Here is a 19,082-nt window from a genome sequence, read left to right as displayed (position 1 = left end):
ATTAAATTAAGGAATGAAGGTAACACTGAAACATGTAATTGAAATTACTAAAATAATCATCATCGCTTTTAAAAAATCACTGTACTGCCTCTTTTGTGATAAAAAATACACCACATTATTACTCATGATAGCTGAACTAAGTCTAGAATATCTCAAATCTACATTTGATGCGATGGTATCTTGGTTAGCACGAATCTATGGCATGTGATATTTCCTTGCTCATTCTAAATTTCAAGTAGCATGCAAAATAAAGTGCTCCCTCAATTTGAAATTTGAATTGTTGGGTCCAACGAAGACTTTTCAGGAGGCCCCACTCAGATACGAAAAACCAACGCGGAGGACCTAAGTAAATTGGTTAGGTCACGGCATTGGCTATCAATGGCTCAGAAGGAAGCTCCCAAGAAATCACCGCCTTCCTTGTGTTTTTTTTTTCTTTCTTTTAAATTATTTATTTAATCATTTAATAATTGAGCAGCATCGAACTCAGAGGCTTCGATTTAAGTAAGACTTTTACACCTATTCATTGCATTAATTGTCAATAGTCAGTTGTCTTGAGTTTGAATTTAGCCTTAACATGATTGTGTATGTACGCAGGCGCGTATCTTCCTCGTTTTTTCTTTTGTTTTTTTTTTTAATAAGGAAGGACTAGGTTAAAAATAAAATTTTACTTATTGCGCTGCTTTACAAAAACTTGCAACTGAAACTAAACATACAGTGGTATGAAGAAAAAGAATATTGTGATTAATGAACACTTGGTCTGACTGTAGATGTAAATGACACAAAACTTGGTGATAAAAATGAAGTTCGTTCTTCCTTCCTTCGTTGCTTGTCCTAATGCGATGGGAATTAACAAATGAAAGACAGGTCAAACGTGTCCAATTATAACACACATCTAAACTCAAGGCGTGACTGGCGACAGACGCCATTGGAGAGAAGGCAATAAATGTCATGGGTAATCAGTTTTGTCTGGCCGAACCTTTGACGGTCTACGGAAAAGCTCACTATTCTGAATCCTATTTAACCTCTAGTTTAACGGTAGTGACAACATGACCTCCAAGTCATAATTGATAGTTGTTGGACTCGGACTCGTTCCTTTTTTGACATTCCGCTCCCACGTTCATTTCGATGCCCTCTCTGAAACAGACCCAGCACTCGATTCAGAACTGGAAAATGAAGTATCGCAACTCTAACAAGGTTTCTGCCAAATGGGTTCCCATTTTCTCTGTCGTTTCATTCCTCCTGGGTGTGCTCATCGCAAGCAGGTCTCTTCCTCGCCCTGGATTTCAATTACTTTGATCTTTCCGTTTTTATTTCCAAGCCAAAACAGAAAAAGAAAAATGAACGAAAACTAGCGAGTTAGCTTGATATTCGTATTTCAATTATATGAGCTCTATCGTGACTGGAAATCGCGGTTCTTACAGGATATGGGAACCTACTGAATCAAACGGCCAGCTTGTTTCGTTGCATCGGAATAATAAAGAACTGCAAGTCGTCTCCAAGGATTCTACTTCTGAAAAGGCATTTCCCCCCTGTTTTTCAATTGCATTTCTAAAAGCGTTTGATTCTTTTCTTTGATCTTAAAATCTTTGGGTTTTCTTGCTATATCAGAAGCCTGTACGAAGTCAGGACGTAATAAGCGAAGTTTACAAAACCCACGAGGCTATCCAGTGAGTGCTGTTTTGAATCTAATTCCATTTCCCTAGATTTGTCTGCAATGGCGGTTGTTGTTGAATATTTACTATTCTTTATTTCTTTGGATGCATGCCAGATCTCTAGACAAACAGGTTGCCATGCTTCAAATGGAATTAGCAGCAGCTAGGAGTTCTCGAGAAATGGGTGTCTCAGATGGCTCTGCGGCGACCACCTCTGAGAAATATACGGAAGCACCTCCCAGAAAGAAGGCGTTTATAGTAATTGGCATAAACACAGCTTTTAGCAGCAGGAAGCGGAGAGACTCAGTTAGGGAGACTTGGATGCCACAAGGTAATGGATTGCTCGGGAGAGTGGATTTTATCTCTAAGTGATGGATTGATTTCTCATGGAAGTTTGGGTTTTGCAATACTTTTGGCCAGGAGAACAGCTTCTTCGATTGGAACGTGAGAAGGGAATTATCATCAGATTCATGATTGGCCACAGGTAATTACTTGGATGATTCTGATTGCAAAGCTTTATCCATTAACCACATGATCACTTGAATCAGGATAGAGTCGTGTATTTTCGTAACTGATGTTGACCAGTAGTGTTCAATAAGTATACTTAACAGGTTCTAAAAGGATTTCATAAATACAATATGAAGCTGCAGTACCTTAATTCTATTCCTTTTTTGAATTATTGCCTAAGAGAATGGCGAATGACCACAAAATAGGCTTTTGCCATCTCTCCCTACCTGTAGCCCTAGAAGTGTCGGCCGCAAGCTACTTGTAACCCGTTTCTATCTTCTTGTTACTGTAAATGGCCAAATATTATTGACGGCTTATCAACCTTGAAGTTACTCCTTTCCTTGAAGCCTACGTTGTCATTTCTTATTTTCTCGTTATGTACCTCTTATTCAAGAATTAATATCACTTCATTTCTCTGGTCATTTTGCCTATGCCTGTACTCTGACAGCCATTGTTGCAGCTAGATCTCCAATCCTCCAAATTTAGCTGTTGTAAAGAATTAGGAATTAGGGAGTATTTTCAAAATCTTGTATAAATGAAAGCAACGGCTTGGAAAAACTATTTTTGGGATCTGGGTGTGATAGCCACAATTATTGCATAAATCAATACTTTTTTATAAGAGATAATTGGATGCAAATTACAACATTGTGGAATTGACATGATGGATTTCTGTGGTTGTCTCAGTGCAACTTCCAATAGTATTCTTGATCGAGCCATTGATTCAGAGGATGCCCAGCATCATGACTTCCTTCGGCTGGTAAGAAATTTCATTATAATTGTTCAAGTGAGAATAATCTGGAATATCTGGCAGGGATCATAATATTGATTACGCATTATTGTGCAGGAACATGTTGAAGGGTATCACGAACTGTCTGCAAAGACAAAGACTTTCTTCTCTACTGCAGTTGCTAAATGGGATGCAGATTTTTATGTCAAGGTGGATGATGATGTCCATGTCAACTTAGGTATACGCTGTCTCAGGATTCTAAAATTCTTTCTCGGGTTTCCTGCTATCCTCACAGAGAAGGTTTTTGTTGTGTTGCTAATTAGGTGTCTTGGCATCAACTCTGGCTCGTCATCGTTCAAAACCGAGAGTCTATATTGGGTGTATGAAATCTGGACCTGTTCTGGCCCGAAAGTAAGTCCACTTGATCATTTTTTGGTCCCATTATGAGATATAGGTTCTATTCTCTTCTGTGCCCCGTGTAGTGGATTGGTTTTATCTTAAGAATTTGCTTTCATAATTCTAGGGATGTCAAGTATCATGAGCCTGAGTTCTGGAAGTTTGGAGAAGAAGGGAACAAATACTTCCGACACGCCACTGGACAGATATACGCAATTTCTAAGGATCTGGCTACCTTCATTTCCATTAACCAGTAAGGATATGGTTTTTCGTTTAGTAATTAATTGCTACCTACCGGTTGCCAAGCAATGCATGTTTAATTTTTGGTGGATATGAAGCAATCAGTTCAGTCGTTTAGATTATTTCACAGCTGAACTGAATTTCCTTGAATGTGAAATTTAGCCTCAAACCTGATTTGCTATTGTGCAGAATATCATTTCTGGGGATTTTAGTAAAAGCAAAAAACTTATTACTAGGTTAAATTCTTTAACAGGATGGATACGTAAAATGTGCTTAAATTTATAAACTCAACCCATGGAATGCCATCTCTCACGTTGCATACAAATATAATATATAGGCTCTGATGTATGCTTGGCATAGAATACTGATGGGAGTACAAATTGTGAGTGCAGGCCAATATTGCACAAGTATGCTAATGAAGATGTCTCGCTTGGTTCATGGTTCATTGGTCTCGAAGTTGAACACATTGATGACCGCAATATGTGCTGTGGGACTCCTCCAGGTATGCTATATGTCTCTGATTTTTTTCTGCTCTCAATAACTACCAAGTAATATAGGTTCTTCTGGATGCGGTTCTCATATGGGATTGATGCTTTCTTATAGACTGTGAGTGGAAGGCGCAGGCAGGTAACACATGCGTTGCTTCATTTGATTGGAGCTGCAGTGGAATCTGCAAATCAGTGGAGAAGATTAAATATGTCCACCAAAAATGTGGTGAAGGGGAAGGAGCTGTTTGGAGTGCTTTATCTTGAATTGATTCAGATGACGAAGGCTTTTGCGTGGTTGGAAGAAGGATTCATTGTTCGCTTGACTCTGGAACTAACAAGGCAATTTTGAGACAGAAATCCAACCAAATACATAGAAATGACAGAAAATTTTACACCCATCTAAGGCTGGTTGATTATTTTCATTGAAGCTGTTCGTTCAAGTCTGGAATTGAACGGCATGAATATGGATTTACAGATCTGTTCATACCTTCTGTCTTGCTCTTGGAAGTTGGAGGATATGGATAGGCCTCTTTTTTTTTTTTTTTTTTTTTTGCCCCTCTCCTCATTTTATATTCGTTTCTCTTTATGGTTGATTTATTTTATTTTATTTGTCAACATTCCTCTTTATAGATATGTGTTGTGTTCTTTGTAATGAAAATCATTGTCTTAATTGTTTCACTGATACGGTTCAATGTGATAATATAATTTATATATCCAGGGATGATCACTTGCAAGTGTACTGTACCTTCATTGCTCACTTTTCTTGGGCGGGGTGATCAATTTGTAAAATTCGTCTACATGCTCGAGCTACCTAACCTCCTCCTAATTTAACAGAACTGAAATGATATAATTTCTTGAAACAGAAGAGTTAAAATTACTCTGAAGACAGCAGAGCATCAGAAACTCTGTTACCAAGTGGAATATTTTCCGTCAAGGCCGTCACGTCACGATTTATGGAAGTGAGTTAGAGATTGACATGGAATCTGCACATGCTCTGCTTTATGGGCTTTCAACTGATTTGCAAGATCATTCAGCTCTTAGTGGTCAAAATTCCGGACATGTTTCCAAATCAGAACCTAGCAATCTGAAAGCAAGAGTACATTCCAAGGAGGATTGGGGGAATCAAGTTTTCACTGAGACCTAGCAATCAGTGAGGAGGAAGACCCGCTGAATTATAATACCAAAACACTTTTGTTTTCAAGTATCCATGTGTTTCCAAATGGTTATCTCTTACATTTCATCTTCCATCCAACCCACAAAATCATGCTCAGTAAAAAGCTGAAACCGCATCAGTCTTCAGGTAGTGATCGTAGGCTCGTAGCCTTGTATGCTTCGTTTGCATCAAACACAAGCATGCGATGCTCATCCATCATGACATGCACTCTTCGGCAATGATGGTCATGCAGCTTCACCTTCACTTTTGAATCATTCCCCATTTTGCATCACTATAGTGCTCTTCACTTTTTGGACGCTGTTGCTCTTCCAGAATTGATGTCGACTGGGTGCCCAAGTTTTCCCCTTTTAAAATAAAAAAAAAGGAAATTATTTATCTAGATACAAAATGCTGATCTTCTGATAAATCCTTTGCATTAAGCACCCTATTGATGGCGATTACTGACTTCCGAAGATTTCCTGATGTAACAGCAAATAATTAATGTGGAACTTCAGAATCGACATAATAAAAACATAGGGGATGAAGATATGAAGTGTTCTTAAAGTTAAGTAGAAAGATTTTGGCCTTTTGCGTTGGGCACCAAATAATGAAGCGGCATTAATCCAATTGATTAGTGCATGACACACGACACAACAAGCGCTGTGGGATGTCCGGGACTGCATGGGAGGTATTCATTGATTTTATAAGCCACGTGCCTCCCACATGCACACGATCATTGGCTGTCGGCCGCAGACATACGAATCATCATACATATATAATCCATTCTGTCGCACGTGATTGATTCCTCATTTTGGCTTCACCAAATTATTCAATATCATACCCGCCCGCTTAACATGTTTCGTCTGGGGAATGACGTTTACGACAACTTTAAAGTATTTTGTTTTAAAATATAAAATAATTTAAAAAATTTAAAATTTAGTTATTAAATGAAGAGATAATTGAAATGATATCATCACATCATAATTAAGTGTGTTGAAATACTTTTAAAAATTTATAATTTTGTTTTAAAAAAAAGTTTGTAAAATGTCATTTTTCAAGATCTATTAATATGTATAATCTTATCTCACATTGTCATAGTATAAAGGGCCTAGATTATAAAAGATCTTTGTTTAACTTTGACCAGAGTTGTATTCATGTCAATAGTTAAGCACAACATTTTACTCCTATAAAGTATTTCTAAGCATGAGAAAATCATTTTGACAACGAAAAAAATTTATTTAAAACACTAAGAAAATCACGGTCAAAAGTTGCGTAAGTCAAAGCCCTCATGCAGGGGTAAGCTTATAAGTGGCAAAAGTGAGACACATGGATCGCGTGGCGAGAAATGGATTATGGGCCCCAACCCCTCAAAACACGCTAACCCCGTTACCTATACTTCGATGCCGTCGTAATTTTAATTTTAGTTTCTGCGTATCGCTCTGGTGGAAACTCTAGTTTTAGACTCATACGTCTATCACTTGGTTTCATAATTTAGTTATGCACCCCTGAACAGCATTTGCTAGTGCAATGGAACCATATTCTCATTTCCACCCAATCGAATGATGGACAATTATTGATCATTGATGGTTTTCAAGTTGTCCAACAGTAATTTAAAAAAAAAAACAAATGCTTTTACTAAAGTTAGTATTCCTGTCATCTCAAATTATAAGATAATTTTAAATAAAATTTTACATACCAATAAATTTCATTAAATACACTCAATAACTTTATTTTTTTAAAATAAAAATAAAAATTTTAAAAAATATCTTTCATTTATTAATAACCTTAAATCTATACTAAATTAATATTAAATAGAGTGAGAAAAATGATAATATTAAAATAAGCTTATTTAATAAAATATTAATCTTGTCAAAGTTGTGTCTTTTATCTTGGGATGTCAATTTTTTTTTTAAATGTCTTAGTATAATTTAAAACGGAGAGATTAATATAGTAGAACTTAAAATATACTAAGGAGCTTGAGGTTGGCGGATAAGGGGGCAAGGTTTTATTGCCAAGGCCATTGTTGGTAATTACTGTCTTTGATTCTTTTGACTTATTGGAAACCTCATTCCCAAATTATGTCGCGGTTTGGAGTATAATAGAGCTGTAAAAGAGAAATTAAACAAGCGGAAAAAAAACAAAAAAAGAGAAATTAAACAAGACAATAAAGGGTGTGATGAGCCTATGATTCATGGAGCAACCTGCGCATAGGTAGTTTCAAGCATGATCATCTGGTTGTTGGGACGAAGGACGATTCAAATCTCATTAATATATTGAATTAAATCTTGCCTTCGCCAAACTCCAATAGGATAAAATAATCAACCAATGAATGAAGCGGTCCTCCTCATCCTCTTTCTCCTCCCCGTGTTCCAAGTCTTGATGATCGTTTTCCGCTCTTTTATTTATCTTTAATTATTCCACATGTTGACCAAGTAAAACTTCGCCGTCTTCTTCACAAACTCCCAAATGACTTGGTCTTCTCGTTCTCATCTCCATCATTCTCCTCCATTTCCTCCATGCTCACCCTTTCTATTCTTCCACTCTCACTTCGATCTTTCGCGCTGATATTTTGTGAACTACGGTGCAACATGGCTGATCATGAACATGGTCGTTATGATCGCTACCACAAGGTTCATCATCATCACCATAGAAGCACATTCCTGCCGATGCTGTGTTCGGGGCCGTCTATGATCAAAGACGTGAGTGTTCCACGGTGGGGGAACCGGACGGCATCGTTCTCCGACGATCCCTCGTCCCCTAGAATCGGCTGTACGGGTCAAGTGAAGAGGAACAACAAAGTAGCGGGGTTACCTACCACCTCGCAATCACGTGGATTCACCAGCCTCACCAACAAAAGCAATGCTTCAACACCCCCCTTCTCTGCTCTGATTAAGTACTCCAAACTCAGGAAGATTTTCTATGCCAAGAGTCTAACCACTAACACTCCCGATACTGCTCACACGGTGACGAGTTGTGGAAGTAGGCGTCGATATGCCGTGAGGAATAATAAGAATAGAGACGAGACTTGTGTTGCTGTGAGCATTGATGAGATGGACCCTCCATTGCCGGTGGTAAAGCGAGCACAGAAATCGGAGGAAGAAAGAGAAGCGGAAAGTCTTTGGAAAAGGAGATCTGGCGGGGTTGCCTTGAAAACTCTTCAGCTTCAACACATTCATCATCCAAGGCATCTTCTTCAGCCTACTGGTGTATGATTGGATGCAATTTTTTGTTTTTGGGCTAAAGATGAAGTAAATGATCTTTAGTTTAGCTTAACCAACTTTTAGCTCGGAAGAGTTTCTTCATTTTCATTAGTACCCCCGTTATGGTGACGCAGCACTACCACTGGGTCATAGATCGAGGCCCTTGAACCCAGGTTAACCAGAAAACTCATCACTGTCTCTTGAAAATGCCGCAAGGTGTAAATTAGTATAGGAATAAAGCAGCCCATTAGAAATGGAAGCTGCAAGCAGTTCAAACCTTGGAGGGCGCAATGTTTAGAGAAAATCGTAGTCCTTGGGAATCTGCGTCTCCAGAATGAACCGATGGATCATTGCTGAAATTTATGATTTGTCAAGCCACAGAAACAGAAGTCGGGAGAGAAGAATATATGGTACTACCACAGCTATAATCATGGGGAAAAAAAAAAGTATTTTACACATATTTCTAGACATTCGCAGATTGAAAACTGTTGAAAGCTCGAGCTCTCACAGCATATCTCGTTCAACAGTTACCCAAGACTAGTGTTCAGTCAACATCATGCATGTTAGCAAATACAAGACAGTGCGCGTATGGGAGGAAAATTCAATCCCGACTACAATGGACGCGGCCAGGGTCAATGATGTTAAGCTGTGTGAAATCACACACACCGCAGAACACTTCTAATCCAACAAACATCTTTCATCTTTTCGTTCGTTCTTTCTTTTTTTCTTCACTTTTTTAAGATAAAAATAGAAAAAGGTGCTCAAGCCCAAAACAACAAAACATTTTATGAACTGTCGGTAAACGTGAGAAAATCGTTTTAACCAAAAACAAAAGAACTCGAGAGAACCATCGTCAAGAGTCCAGAACTCTAATGGAGGGGCAAGTATAAGCGTTAAGGTAAATGTGATACACGTATTGCGTGGGATAGTATGAATGGCGCTCAAAACCCGCTAATTTGATCACCTGTTCTTTGACGCCGACGTTATTCGACTTTTTTGCGCCGCACTATTCTTGTAAATGCCATGTGGTGGTTAACAGACTAACAGAGTCACAGTCGAGTGGTATGATATTGTGCAAATAACGTGGCCCATTGGAAGGGTCTATAGAAAGCCCATAACAAATCAAAATATTCACAAATTATACATGATACATCTTATTTCCTTGACTAGGTGTAACATGAGGGGACTCACCTAGTCACAATCAACATCAATAGACTCTAACTGATATGCTCAGCTTAACCCCCCCCCCCCTTCCCACCCGGCTAAACCAGCTCAAGTGCAGATTAGATTCGGCGCAGCATAGAACATGACAAACAAAATGGGCATGATGAGATGCAACTAACATGGGTCTTCCGATTTTCGCTTCAAGGGATAGGAAGCATTGGACCTCCTGTGCTAATTCAAGTACGCAACAACCCTTTTTTAGCTAACACATACAGTGTGATATTTAATAAATCTATCCTAGAATCTATACCCATACAAGATTTAAGTGTCTGTTGGATGATATGTCACCATCACCCTTGTTCCTTATAAGGAGTCCAGATCAATTTGCTGACATCAACCTCCAGACCGCCTCTTCCAGCAGCTTTGAGATGGCGATCCAAAACTTTTGGATCGGCACATATAACATGCTGTCCTTTCCTGTATTGGATCAACTCTAGGCTCTGAAGGGTAGTCAATATATCTTCAGCTTTTATGGCTGTCATATCACTCAGCTCCTGTGGAAAAGTAGCCAATCACTAGTCAGGGATGGTGAGAGAAATCCCAAAATACATAATGCCATAAAATAGTCAACTACTAAAATATCTTTCGTTCCACATCATTATTCAGCATTGTAAGTAATAAGTTTTAAGATCATAAAGAGACTTTCAGCAGTAACCACCTCCTATGAGGAACTCGATTTGGAATCGTAAACAACCAATATTATATGGATGAATTAATCCAAACACATGTATTGATGTACATAACTAAAACCCAATCAGAAAAAAAATTGAACATTGGTATCAAGTGATAAAAAAGGAATTTTATTTCCAGACAACTTACTGATTTCATAATTAGTTGATTTCTTTAACAGAAATAACCAATTCACATTTTGGGCAAAGAAAGTAATAGACACATTTCAAGAAAGAAATACAAAGGATGCTTACCTTAATAGATATATTACCCTTATGCTTCTTCAAGATGTCCAAAAGAACCCTGGTCCAATATCCTCGGTAGCTCAGCAACCCAAGGTCAGAAAGGGGTCTTTCAGGTGTGCCAACTTTGCCCTCCTTCTTAGAAAGTTCATATGCTGCTCCATGTTTGAAATAATAACGGATTTTGCTTATATAGGACTAAAACATATATGCGGGATCTATTATCCAAAGAGATATAGAGCTTACAGAAAGCTATTAGAAATTTGCCATAGCCTTTCCTTTGGTAGGGTGGAAGGGTGAGGATGCACGCCAAATTATAAGATTCCTCTGAATGTTTTTCCTTCATGATTAAACGTAGAAACAAGCACTGATAAGGCTAGCCATCGTAGAAGGAAAAATACTAACCAATAAGTATGAAAACAGCGGTGAAGAAAGCAGAAAAGAGTTAAGTGCTTCATATCACAGAACTATTATAACTGTCTGTGTATGTACGACATAAAATTAACTCCTCTTGAAATTGAAGCTACCACATAATTAAAATAAAATAATTAAGTAGGGAGCTAAACTACGTGATAAATGACTCATGCTCCTCTAAAGTTTAAAAAAGGTCCATATTCAGTATATTTATAACAGACAAAATAAATGGTCCAAAAAGTCATTGGAAGGTCATACATGAATTTGAAACATCTCATTCGTAACAAGAGTAAGTAACAGCAAAGAAATAACATTACCTTGGAGAAATAGCCAACCATATGGCATCCTCGATCATCACATTCACACAAAACATAGAACAGAAACAAGTCTACATCATAATAGAGGGTCTTGTGATCAAGAAACAACTTTGCCAGATAACAGAGATTCTGCCCATAAATCTTGTTCTTTTTGCCATCAACCTGTTTTTACAGACAAATTGAAGGCAACCAAAGAAAACAAAGTATCAAATCAAAACAATAAACACACACAGAGTAACATAGGAGAATATCATATTTAGTTTACAGTTAGTAATTGACTGTTAAATAATTGCATGGTGTGCTTCTTTACCATTGAAATGAAATGTATCAGAAGATAAATTGACAAGAAAGTTCAATATCAGGCATTGATCAAGTAAAATCATACTAAAATGCATCAAAGGTAAAAAATTCACCTAGAGTCCAATCAATCCATAAATTGAACAGATGTAGATCTCGAGAAGATTGAAAAATGAGAAAAGCACAAATCCCACCAACAATAAAGCATGTGCATTGAAATTCACTGGAAGCCATTCAACAATGGAGATCGACAAAGCTTTAAAAATGACCAATTAAAAGAGAAAAGAGGAAAAAGGATCTTTAAAAATCAATTGCCAGAAACATGATAAAATATCGACTATTGACTAGAAATAACAAAACAACACAAGCCATGATAACAAAGTACCTCAAACATTGACAGAGTACCACTTCTGTATATCTCATCACCAGGGGGATGCTTAAGGTCACATTTCCTCTGCATGAACAAGGTAAGGGGAAGAAGAAAGGTATATAAGATAGTTCAGGTTAAGTATGTAAACCAACAAATTACTTCTTTTTCTTTTTGAGGACAAACATATAGGGAAGGGGAGGGCAGATTTTTTTATTTAAGAAAACAAATCCAACTAAAAACAAGGACATAGAAACAAAATAAATTTAAAACCTAAAAATTTAAAATTCATAAAGTTGAATGGACTCTAATTGTGAAGTGAACATGTTTTATACTAGTTTTTCAATAGTTTTCTAAAGATGCAGTCAAAAGATTAGTGATCCATTAAAAGTGGCATCCCCTTTATAAACGTTCAAGTGTTTAAGCAAATCTTAACACACACCTACACAAACGCACGTGTTGGGATGCTTTTCTTTTCTTTTCCACTCTTTTTTTTTTTTGGTATAAGAAATTTTCAGCAGCTGAACGAGGTTAAATTTTAACAGCTGCTATGACTCCTCAGAAGCTAGAAAGTGGGTTAAAATGGTGCAAAGAAAACACACCTTATATTGATTTTCTTTTTTGGAATTCTTTTGACACGATAAAAGGCTTTTCTTCTATATGATAGTACTGATAAGAAATAAGAATACATGTAACTAACACCAGTTGAAGTAAACTACAAATCCTCAAAAGAAAACAGACATCATTGCAAAGCAGAATAGAAAAGAAGCTAATCAGATGCACACTCCTTCAAAAAAGCATGGTTAACTAAAAAATAACCGCTCCATAAAGCAAAAAAATATAAAAGGAAATTTGAAGCACAGCTCACCATATGCCTCTGAAGCTGTTCTTTGCGCTTCATGAAATTGAGACAAAATTCACAAAAGTACAGCTTCACACAGTCATTGTATTCTGGTGGGAATGGGGAGAAGTACCAAGTCTCAATCTCATATCTTCCAAGCTCAATAGTGGCTATATTTTTCACTTTTGTAAATTCCTCATGCTCTCGCAAGCTAGCGGCATCAAGTTCCTCATGCCCCTCCTATAATGCAGCAATAAAAAATGTGTGACAAAATTATAAGAAACAGAGTAGCAACTGGACGCAGGATAATTTGACCAAAATATGCAGATTTGTCTCATCAACATATATATATGCAGATTCTCATAGGAGAAAGTAATTATCAGCATCAAGATCTAATGTACTTCTAACTTGAGTTTCATATTGATCATGCAGTCAATCTCACCAATCTACATGTTTCGTCATCCGACTTCATGAGTTAATTTCTCTCTGAAAAACCACACAAGCCAAAAAAAAAAAAAATTGCAATAAGAGATCTTTCTCTTTGCACGTAAAGTGTTTTTCATTTCTGAAAGGTCCCGAGAGTGAGAGGGTTCAATTCTTTTGTATTTTTATCTATTACTGCTCATCCACAGAAGTCATATAAGCAGCAAAGCATAGAAAACTGCTTATTTCAAGTATAAATTTGCTCAAATGTATGAGCTTTTGCAAGGGTACCAGAACTAATTATGTACACTTCCTAACAATCTGTAGGGCAAAGGCCTTAATTTCAATTAGCACTCACTTATCCCAGAAACACATAAGCACAAGGAATGAAGTCTAGTAGGTGTCTTTCGAGCAAGCATGCAATTGATCAGGATGAGATAGAACTCAATACCTCTACATGTGTCTCATCAATCTTCCTCTTTTGGTGGCGTGTCATCTTCAAGCTTGTCACCTAGGAATTTACAAATGCAATATTCTAAATGAGAGGCAGACAATATTAGCACAAAGATGGCCAGCTCATGTGACAGCAGGTATGTATAAATCATTCCAGGCTACCAATAAATGGAGGAATAATAGTTCTTGGTACCTGAAGCCACCCAAAATCGAAAGAAGAGAAAGGAAATAATATATTTTCATAGAATAAATCAGTTACAATGAAAATGCCCAAGTTCCTAAAACAAATTCCACCAAGCCCCAGGGTTTATTTGGAAAAGCAGAGCTATTTGGCAAAAATATAACTATTACCTTATCCTCCACTTTCTCATCAACAACAGCCTCCACTGAATCAAGATCAAGTTGCTCTAGCTTCACCCACTCGTCAAGCCTCCTATTAACTACCAAGAACAGATATATAAAGAATCAGAGACTAATATGATATCTCACTATTGCAATTAATTAGAATTTCGACCAAACGTAACCAGATGTGAGATGGCACGGCGATAGTTTGGCTCAAAACGGTTGACATGAAGTGATAATTAGAAAAGTACTAAGAAATAAGTATACCAAGCATCACGTTCACAGGCATCAATCAAGTAGCTCTCACGCTACAGAACCAATTTTCATAAATTCAAAACCTGAACCAACATCAATGTCACGCTCAGACACATCATAGCCAAAACCCTAACCATTCAGAATCACGCAACATCAAGGTGCCGATAAAATGAAGGTCTTACACTCAGTGTAATGGACGTAGTACTCATAATCATTGGGGCCACCGGTTGGAATCTTGCGGCGTTCAATGACTTTTACAGGGTGAAACTTTCCATCCCTCCACCGGCACAAGACCCTGGTACCAACCTCCAGGGGAAGCAAAGCAATCCTTCGCTTCTTTGACTGATCGGATTCCAGCGGCTTCTCCGAAGCCATTTCGACATCTCCCGTGTGCGGCAAGGGTACTCCATCGGCAGCGGGAGCTTTCCCGTTACCGGCGACAGGTGCAGAACCGTTTTCCGTGCTTGTCGGTGTCTCTAGCGAGCCCATTTTCCAGTCCCGGTTCCTGCGGCTCCCGATCCCGGTTTAAGTGGCTCCCACGGCAAAGACAAGGAATACAGACACACAATTGAATTAGGCCCATGGACTGACTCTCTTTCACACCCCAATTCCCTTTTTTTTTTGGGGGGGCCAAAACTGCAAAACAGCCTCAAACGTTTTCTTTTTCGACTTGACCCTTGGATGCCCTCAAGACCTCTAATTTGGGAAGAACGAGTTGTTTCAAAGAAGAAAAGAAAAGAAAAGAAAAAAGGCTTAAAAGAGACATTATGATACTAATCGACAACTCACAATAATCTAAAATTCTATAGTGTGTTATTTTATGAAGAATAATACTAATTAAAATAGTTTTATAATTAAAAAAACTCAATTCATAAATTCAAATCAAGTATGAAAGATATAAATGGTTTAACCGTTTAAATAGAAAAATCAAATGACACAATTTTACTTAATTTAGGATTTTCAATGGATAGATCATATCCAAATGAATATATTTTATCCTTATTACATTAAAACAATGTAAACTAATTTTTCTAAACTTAAATTTAAAATAGAATAAATTAATTTTCTAAAGTTAAGAAAAATAATAATAACTAAACTAATTGAACTCATGAGTCTAAATATCTTGGATTGAACCCAATATGTCAAGAATTTTTCTCTAATCTTTTAAAACTCCATTTGCTTTTAGAATTTTTGAAATATCTTCCTTACCTAATTACAATTAGTTATCAAATTTAAGGTAATCAAGGGTCTAACTTCAATAAGAATTACCAAGTTGAATTTTATAGAAACGAAGATCCTAAGTTTTCTCAATATAAAATACTTTTAAATTCACATATTTATCATCAATTAGTAAAATTACTATACGGAAGCATGAGAATTCAAATACCTTGTAGCATTTACAAAAGATGAGAAAAAACATTGCTTTTGGCAAAAATAGCACATGTGCCATGGCATACTGTAGATGCACTGTAGCATGCCATCTTTGTGTCATGTGCCGCGACATGAAATTTGACAACATTTTGCTGCCAAATGACAACACACGAGATGAGCTTCCGACATGTCACAATTCTCTATCCGACATCTGATTGAGATGTTTTAAGTGTCTACAAAGACCTTTCTTCTAACTCTAGCTAATGGCACCAATTTCACAATGAAATCATTTTTCTATCAAAAGTTAAATATCTTTTACAAATCTCTCTCTTTTTTTACATAAACATGCAACTCAGGTGTCTAAACCATAACACAAGTACTAACAGCTTACACCAACCCTCAGACCATACCCAATAAACTATTATGGACTTGTGCAGCACACCACAGTCAAGCCAATCCACATAAATCATAATTTCAACAATCAACCCTTTGATTAACAGTAACATAAAAAGGGCAGTAATTCCATATAAAATTCACAAAATAATCATTAATGTCATCATTTACACTATATCTCACTTGCATTAATATTTTGACCCTATTAAGCTTTACAATCACATATCAATAGCTCAAAGCATAAAATACACAAGATATTTTCAACAATAATGCAAGTAAATAAAAGAATCACATGAGATCCTAGTTAGCAAATTAATAATATTAAAATACACATGATTTAAATTAGGAGGCCTACAGGTAGGATTTAATCAAAATCCTATACCTCTAATCATTTTCTCTTATCTTGATCCAATGAGTTGGACCCTGTAATATTGAAGAATGAGCAATGAATATAACCACTCAGTAATCAAAATTAATCTAACCTATATAATTGCATATCAATTAATTACATATGCAAATGACAATAATTTTACGCTCATCATATGCACATATTTCGAATATAGCCTCGCCTATAAAAATAACAACTATGTGATCAGGCATGCAACACATAGGATCAAATATATTTCAAAAATGCACATCTTAAGGTCACAATAATAACAATTACATGTGCCTAATTAAAACATGCTAAACCACAATAATAACAACTATATTGTCAGAAATAGAATATGCATGATCAATGCCAACCTTATACTTTCTTGATGCCTTAGACATGAAATTAGTGGCTACGCCCATAAATCAAGCTAACCCAGCCTTTTACTTGTGAGGAGCTATCGGATCAGGGTAAACCCACTCACTTGTGATCTTTGATTTTTTTCTCATACTAACAACTATACTATGTCATACCTTTAATTTAGCCTTCTCATGAATCGATAGAGGCTAATTAGGTTTGAGTTACTTAAAGAACAAGTGAGACAATCTTAAACCAACTATGAAACAATGACTACCTCCTAATTTCAACGATCAGTATTAAGGCTAGCATCCAATTTCAGTAGTAAGCCACTATTACCACATAGATTTAACACAACTACTTCTTTCCTTATGTGAATTTTTTCCATAACAATCATGCTATGCACATAATAACACCTACTATGCAAAACTATTAACAATTTCACATTATACATATTCACCACAAGACATATCCATCATGCTCTATGTACCTTGTCAAACACCATAATTCCATAATGTTCATAACTATATATCTACATATGCATGTTTTTATTGAATGACATGATTAACACGTGCAAGATACACATAACACACTTGTCATTTCATCAACATATAACCACACATATCACAACACCTTGCCAAGCTTTACATCAAATATGAGCTTTATACTAATAGTGACTTTTCAAACAATTATCCAAGCCAAATCTTTTCCCAATTACCTTAAACTTTTAAGAAGTCAAAGGTTTACCTCTCGAAATACAACTTCCCAAGCTTCTCCTCAAGTTTGAATAGTGCCAAAATAGTCAATTTAGAATTAAAGCACAAGGATATCCATCAATGCCCTTATTTGAGCAATTTTCAACATTCTAACTTCGCATTCTCTTTTTATCTAAATCACAAACTCACTCCCAATCATATCCATTAGGTTTATTAAGTTTCAATAACTTACATTATCATTAATGAGTAATTAAAACACCATTAATGGGTTCAAAACCATAACAACAACCCTTATTAAGACAGATTTTTAGGTATTAATAGTCTTCACCAACCAATAACTTATAAAATCATTAACACTAGATTTAAATACTCTCAACAACTCACATTTTCACTATTTTAGCAAATGAATTTGGACCTATAACTCAAATGGATTACAAATCATCATTACAACTAAAACCCTAACTTTTCAACTACAGAAAATGGAAGAGAAAGGGAGGAAAAGAGTTTAAAAATCTTACCTTAGATGTTTCCTAACTCCAAAGTACTCCCAAATCTCCAAAGCCATAAGCCTTGATAGAGAAATCACGTTTGCTCTTCATTTTTCCCTTTTCTCATTTTGATTTATATGGATCAAAAATCACCATTACAACTTAAATCCTAACTTCTCAATTAGAGAAAATGGAAGAGAAAGGGAGGAAAAGAGTTTAAAAATCTTACTTTAGATGTTTTCTAACTCCAAAGTACTCCTAAACCTCCAAAGCCATAAGCCCTGATAGAGAAATCATGTATGCTATTCTTTTTCCCCCTTTTCTCCTTTTGATTTTCTGTTTGATCCATGACCAATGTATCAAAAATTTTGGCCATGCTCTATGGCGCATGGCACAAAAAAGGCCTTTCCTCCGTGTATGTTAGTTGTGCACTGCGGTGGACGTGCTACATGCCACAACATATAGCACAAAGATACTCCCTTCATATTTTCTCACTTTTTGACACTCAAGTGATCCGACTTGGCTTCAGACTCAAATTTAAGACTAAAACCATAACTAAATGCACTTATTAAACCTCTCTAGCACACACCATATTAATTCGAATAATTACTCTCTTTTACTTAACTTAATTCTGATTAATTTTCAAGGATTTTACAACTTCTTAATTATTTAAAGCATCCCTAGTTAATGAATTCAAGGCTTCTTTCATCCTCTTAGTTTTAGATCTAGTCATTAGTCCTCTAATACCCTACAATGAATCAAATGTACTAAATATTGGATTATAACTCATCCCTTAATCCTTATCATTCCCTCTCTCTTAAAGAAGATTCATCCTCGAATCATATGTATTAAATAAAGAAATGTCTATAATGTTGAATGTAGCTTATACATTCCCATAGGAGTTAGGAAGGTCTATATTTTAAGCAATATTATTAATTCATCCAACACCTGAAAAGGCCTATTGCCTTTTGGATGTAACTTTGTCTTCCTCATATTTGAAAATCTTACAAGCTTGAGATGTACCCAAACCTAATATTTAAGTTCAAAGACAATTTTTCGGTGCCTTTTGTTAGCTTGTTCATCATACTGCTCATTTCTCCTTTTAATTAAAGCATTCACCTTAAAAGGAGAATAAAACGTAGAATATGTATTTAGGCTTAACATAAAATTATGGCTCAAT

The 19,082-nt window shown here is 36.3% G+C and overlaps 3 protein-coding genes across 3 annotated transcripts; 2 read left to right on the top strand and 1 right to left on the bottom strand.

Annotated features, from left to right (window-relative positions):
• The first annotated feature begins 971 nt into the window (after window positions 1–971).
• Window positions 972–4,688, top strand: LOC129294127 (beta-1,3-galactosyltransferase 7). Its single transcript, XM_054932268.1, has 11 exons — window positions 972–1,262; window positions 1,422–1,518; window positions 1,609–1,667; window positions 1,769–1,983; window positions 2,073–2,136; window positions 2,844–2,916; window positions 3,004–3,124; window positions 3,210–3,297; window positions 3,410–3,535; window positions 3,915–4,024; window positions 4,126–4,688. Exons 1-11 carry the CDS (start codon window positions 1,126–1,128, stop codon window positions 4,272–4,274), a joined length of 1,239 nt encoding a protein of 412 aa, XP_054788243.1. The 5' UTR covers window positions 972–1,125; the 3' UTR covers window positions 4,275–4,688.
• Window positions 4,689–7,284: 2,596 nt separating this feature from the next.
• On the top strand, window positions 7,285–9,248 carry LOC129294518 (uncharacterized). The gene has a single exon (XM_054932945.1). The coding sequence runs from the start codon at window positions 7,680–7,682 to the stop codon at window positions 8,373–8,375; it is 696 nt and encodes a 231-aa protein (XP_054788920.1). The 5' UTR covers window positions 7,285–7,679; the 3' UTR covers window positions 8,376–9,248.
• A 185-nt stretch (window positions 9,249–9,433) lies between these two features.
• LOC129294517 (histone acetyltransferase of the MYST family 2-like) lies at window positions 9,434–14,770 on the bottom strand. The gene is made up of 9 exons (XM_054932944.1): window positions 14,390–14,770; window positions 13,962–14,050; window positions 13,609–13,668; window positions 12,762–12,974; window positions 11,912–11,980; window positions 11,230–11,391; window positions 10,745–10,838; window positions 10,511–10,653; window positions 9,434–10,081 (listed from the first exon to the last, which is right to left on the bottom strand). Exons 1-9 carry the CDS (start codon window positions 14,694–14,696, stop codon window positions 9,878–9,880), a joined length of 1,341 nt encoding a protein of 446 aa, XP_054788919.1. The 5' UTR covers window positions 14,697–14,770; the 3' UTR covers window positions 9,434–9,877.
• Window positions 14,771–19,082: the final 4,312 nt, after the last annotated feature.

This window comes from Prosopis cineraria, unplaced genomic scaffold, assembly GCF_029017545.1.
Source record: "Prosopis cineraria cultivar Desert tree isolate PC_DT_omini unplaced genomic scaffold, ASM2901754v1 PC15, whole genome shotgun sequence".
NCBI classification, from domain to species: domain Eukaryota; kingdom Viridiplantae; phylum Streptophyta; class Magnoliopsida; order Fabales; family Fabaceae; genus Prosopis; species Prosopis cineraria.
Note: the sequence above shows the minus strand (reverse complement) of the source record. Positions and strands in the feature narration are given on the sequence as shown.

Excerpts from the sequence above, each read along its gene's own strand:
- LOC129294127 (XM_054932268.1), top strand. The coding sequence starts at position 1,126 with ATGCCCTCTCTGAAACAGACCCAGCACTCGATTCAGAACTGGAAAATG. Across the intron at positions 2,137-2,843 it reads AGATTCATGATTGGCCACAG|TGCAACTTCCAATAGTATTC; the intron begins GTAATTACTTGG and ends TGGTTGTCTCAG. Across the intron at positions 3,298-3,409 it reads GGACCTGTTCTGGCCCGAAA|GGATGTCAAGTATCATGAGC; the intron begins GTAAGTCCACTT and ends TCATAATTCTAG.
- LOC129294518 (XM_054932945.1), top strand. The coding sequence starts at position 7,680 with ATGCTCACCCTTTCTATTCTTCCACTCTCACTTCGATCTTTCGCGCTG.
- LOC129294517 (XM_054932944.1), bottom strand. The coding sequence starts at position 14,696 with ATGGGCTCGCTAGAGACACCGACAAGCACGGAAAACGGTTCTGCACCT. Across the intron at positions 12,975-13,608 it reads TTGATGAGACACATGTAGAG|GAGGGGCATGAGGAACTTGA; the intron begins GTATTGAGTTCT and ends GCTGCATTATAG. Across the intron at positions 10,082-10,510 it reads AGGGTAATATATCTATTAAG|GAGCTGAGTGATATGACAGC; the intron begins GTAAGCATCCTT and ends ACTTTTCCACAG.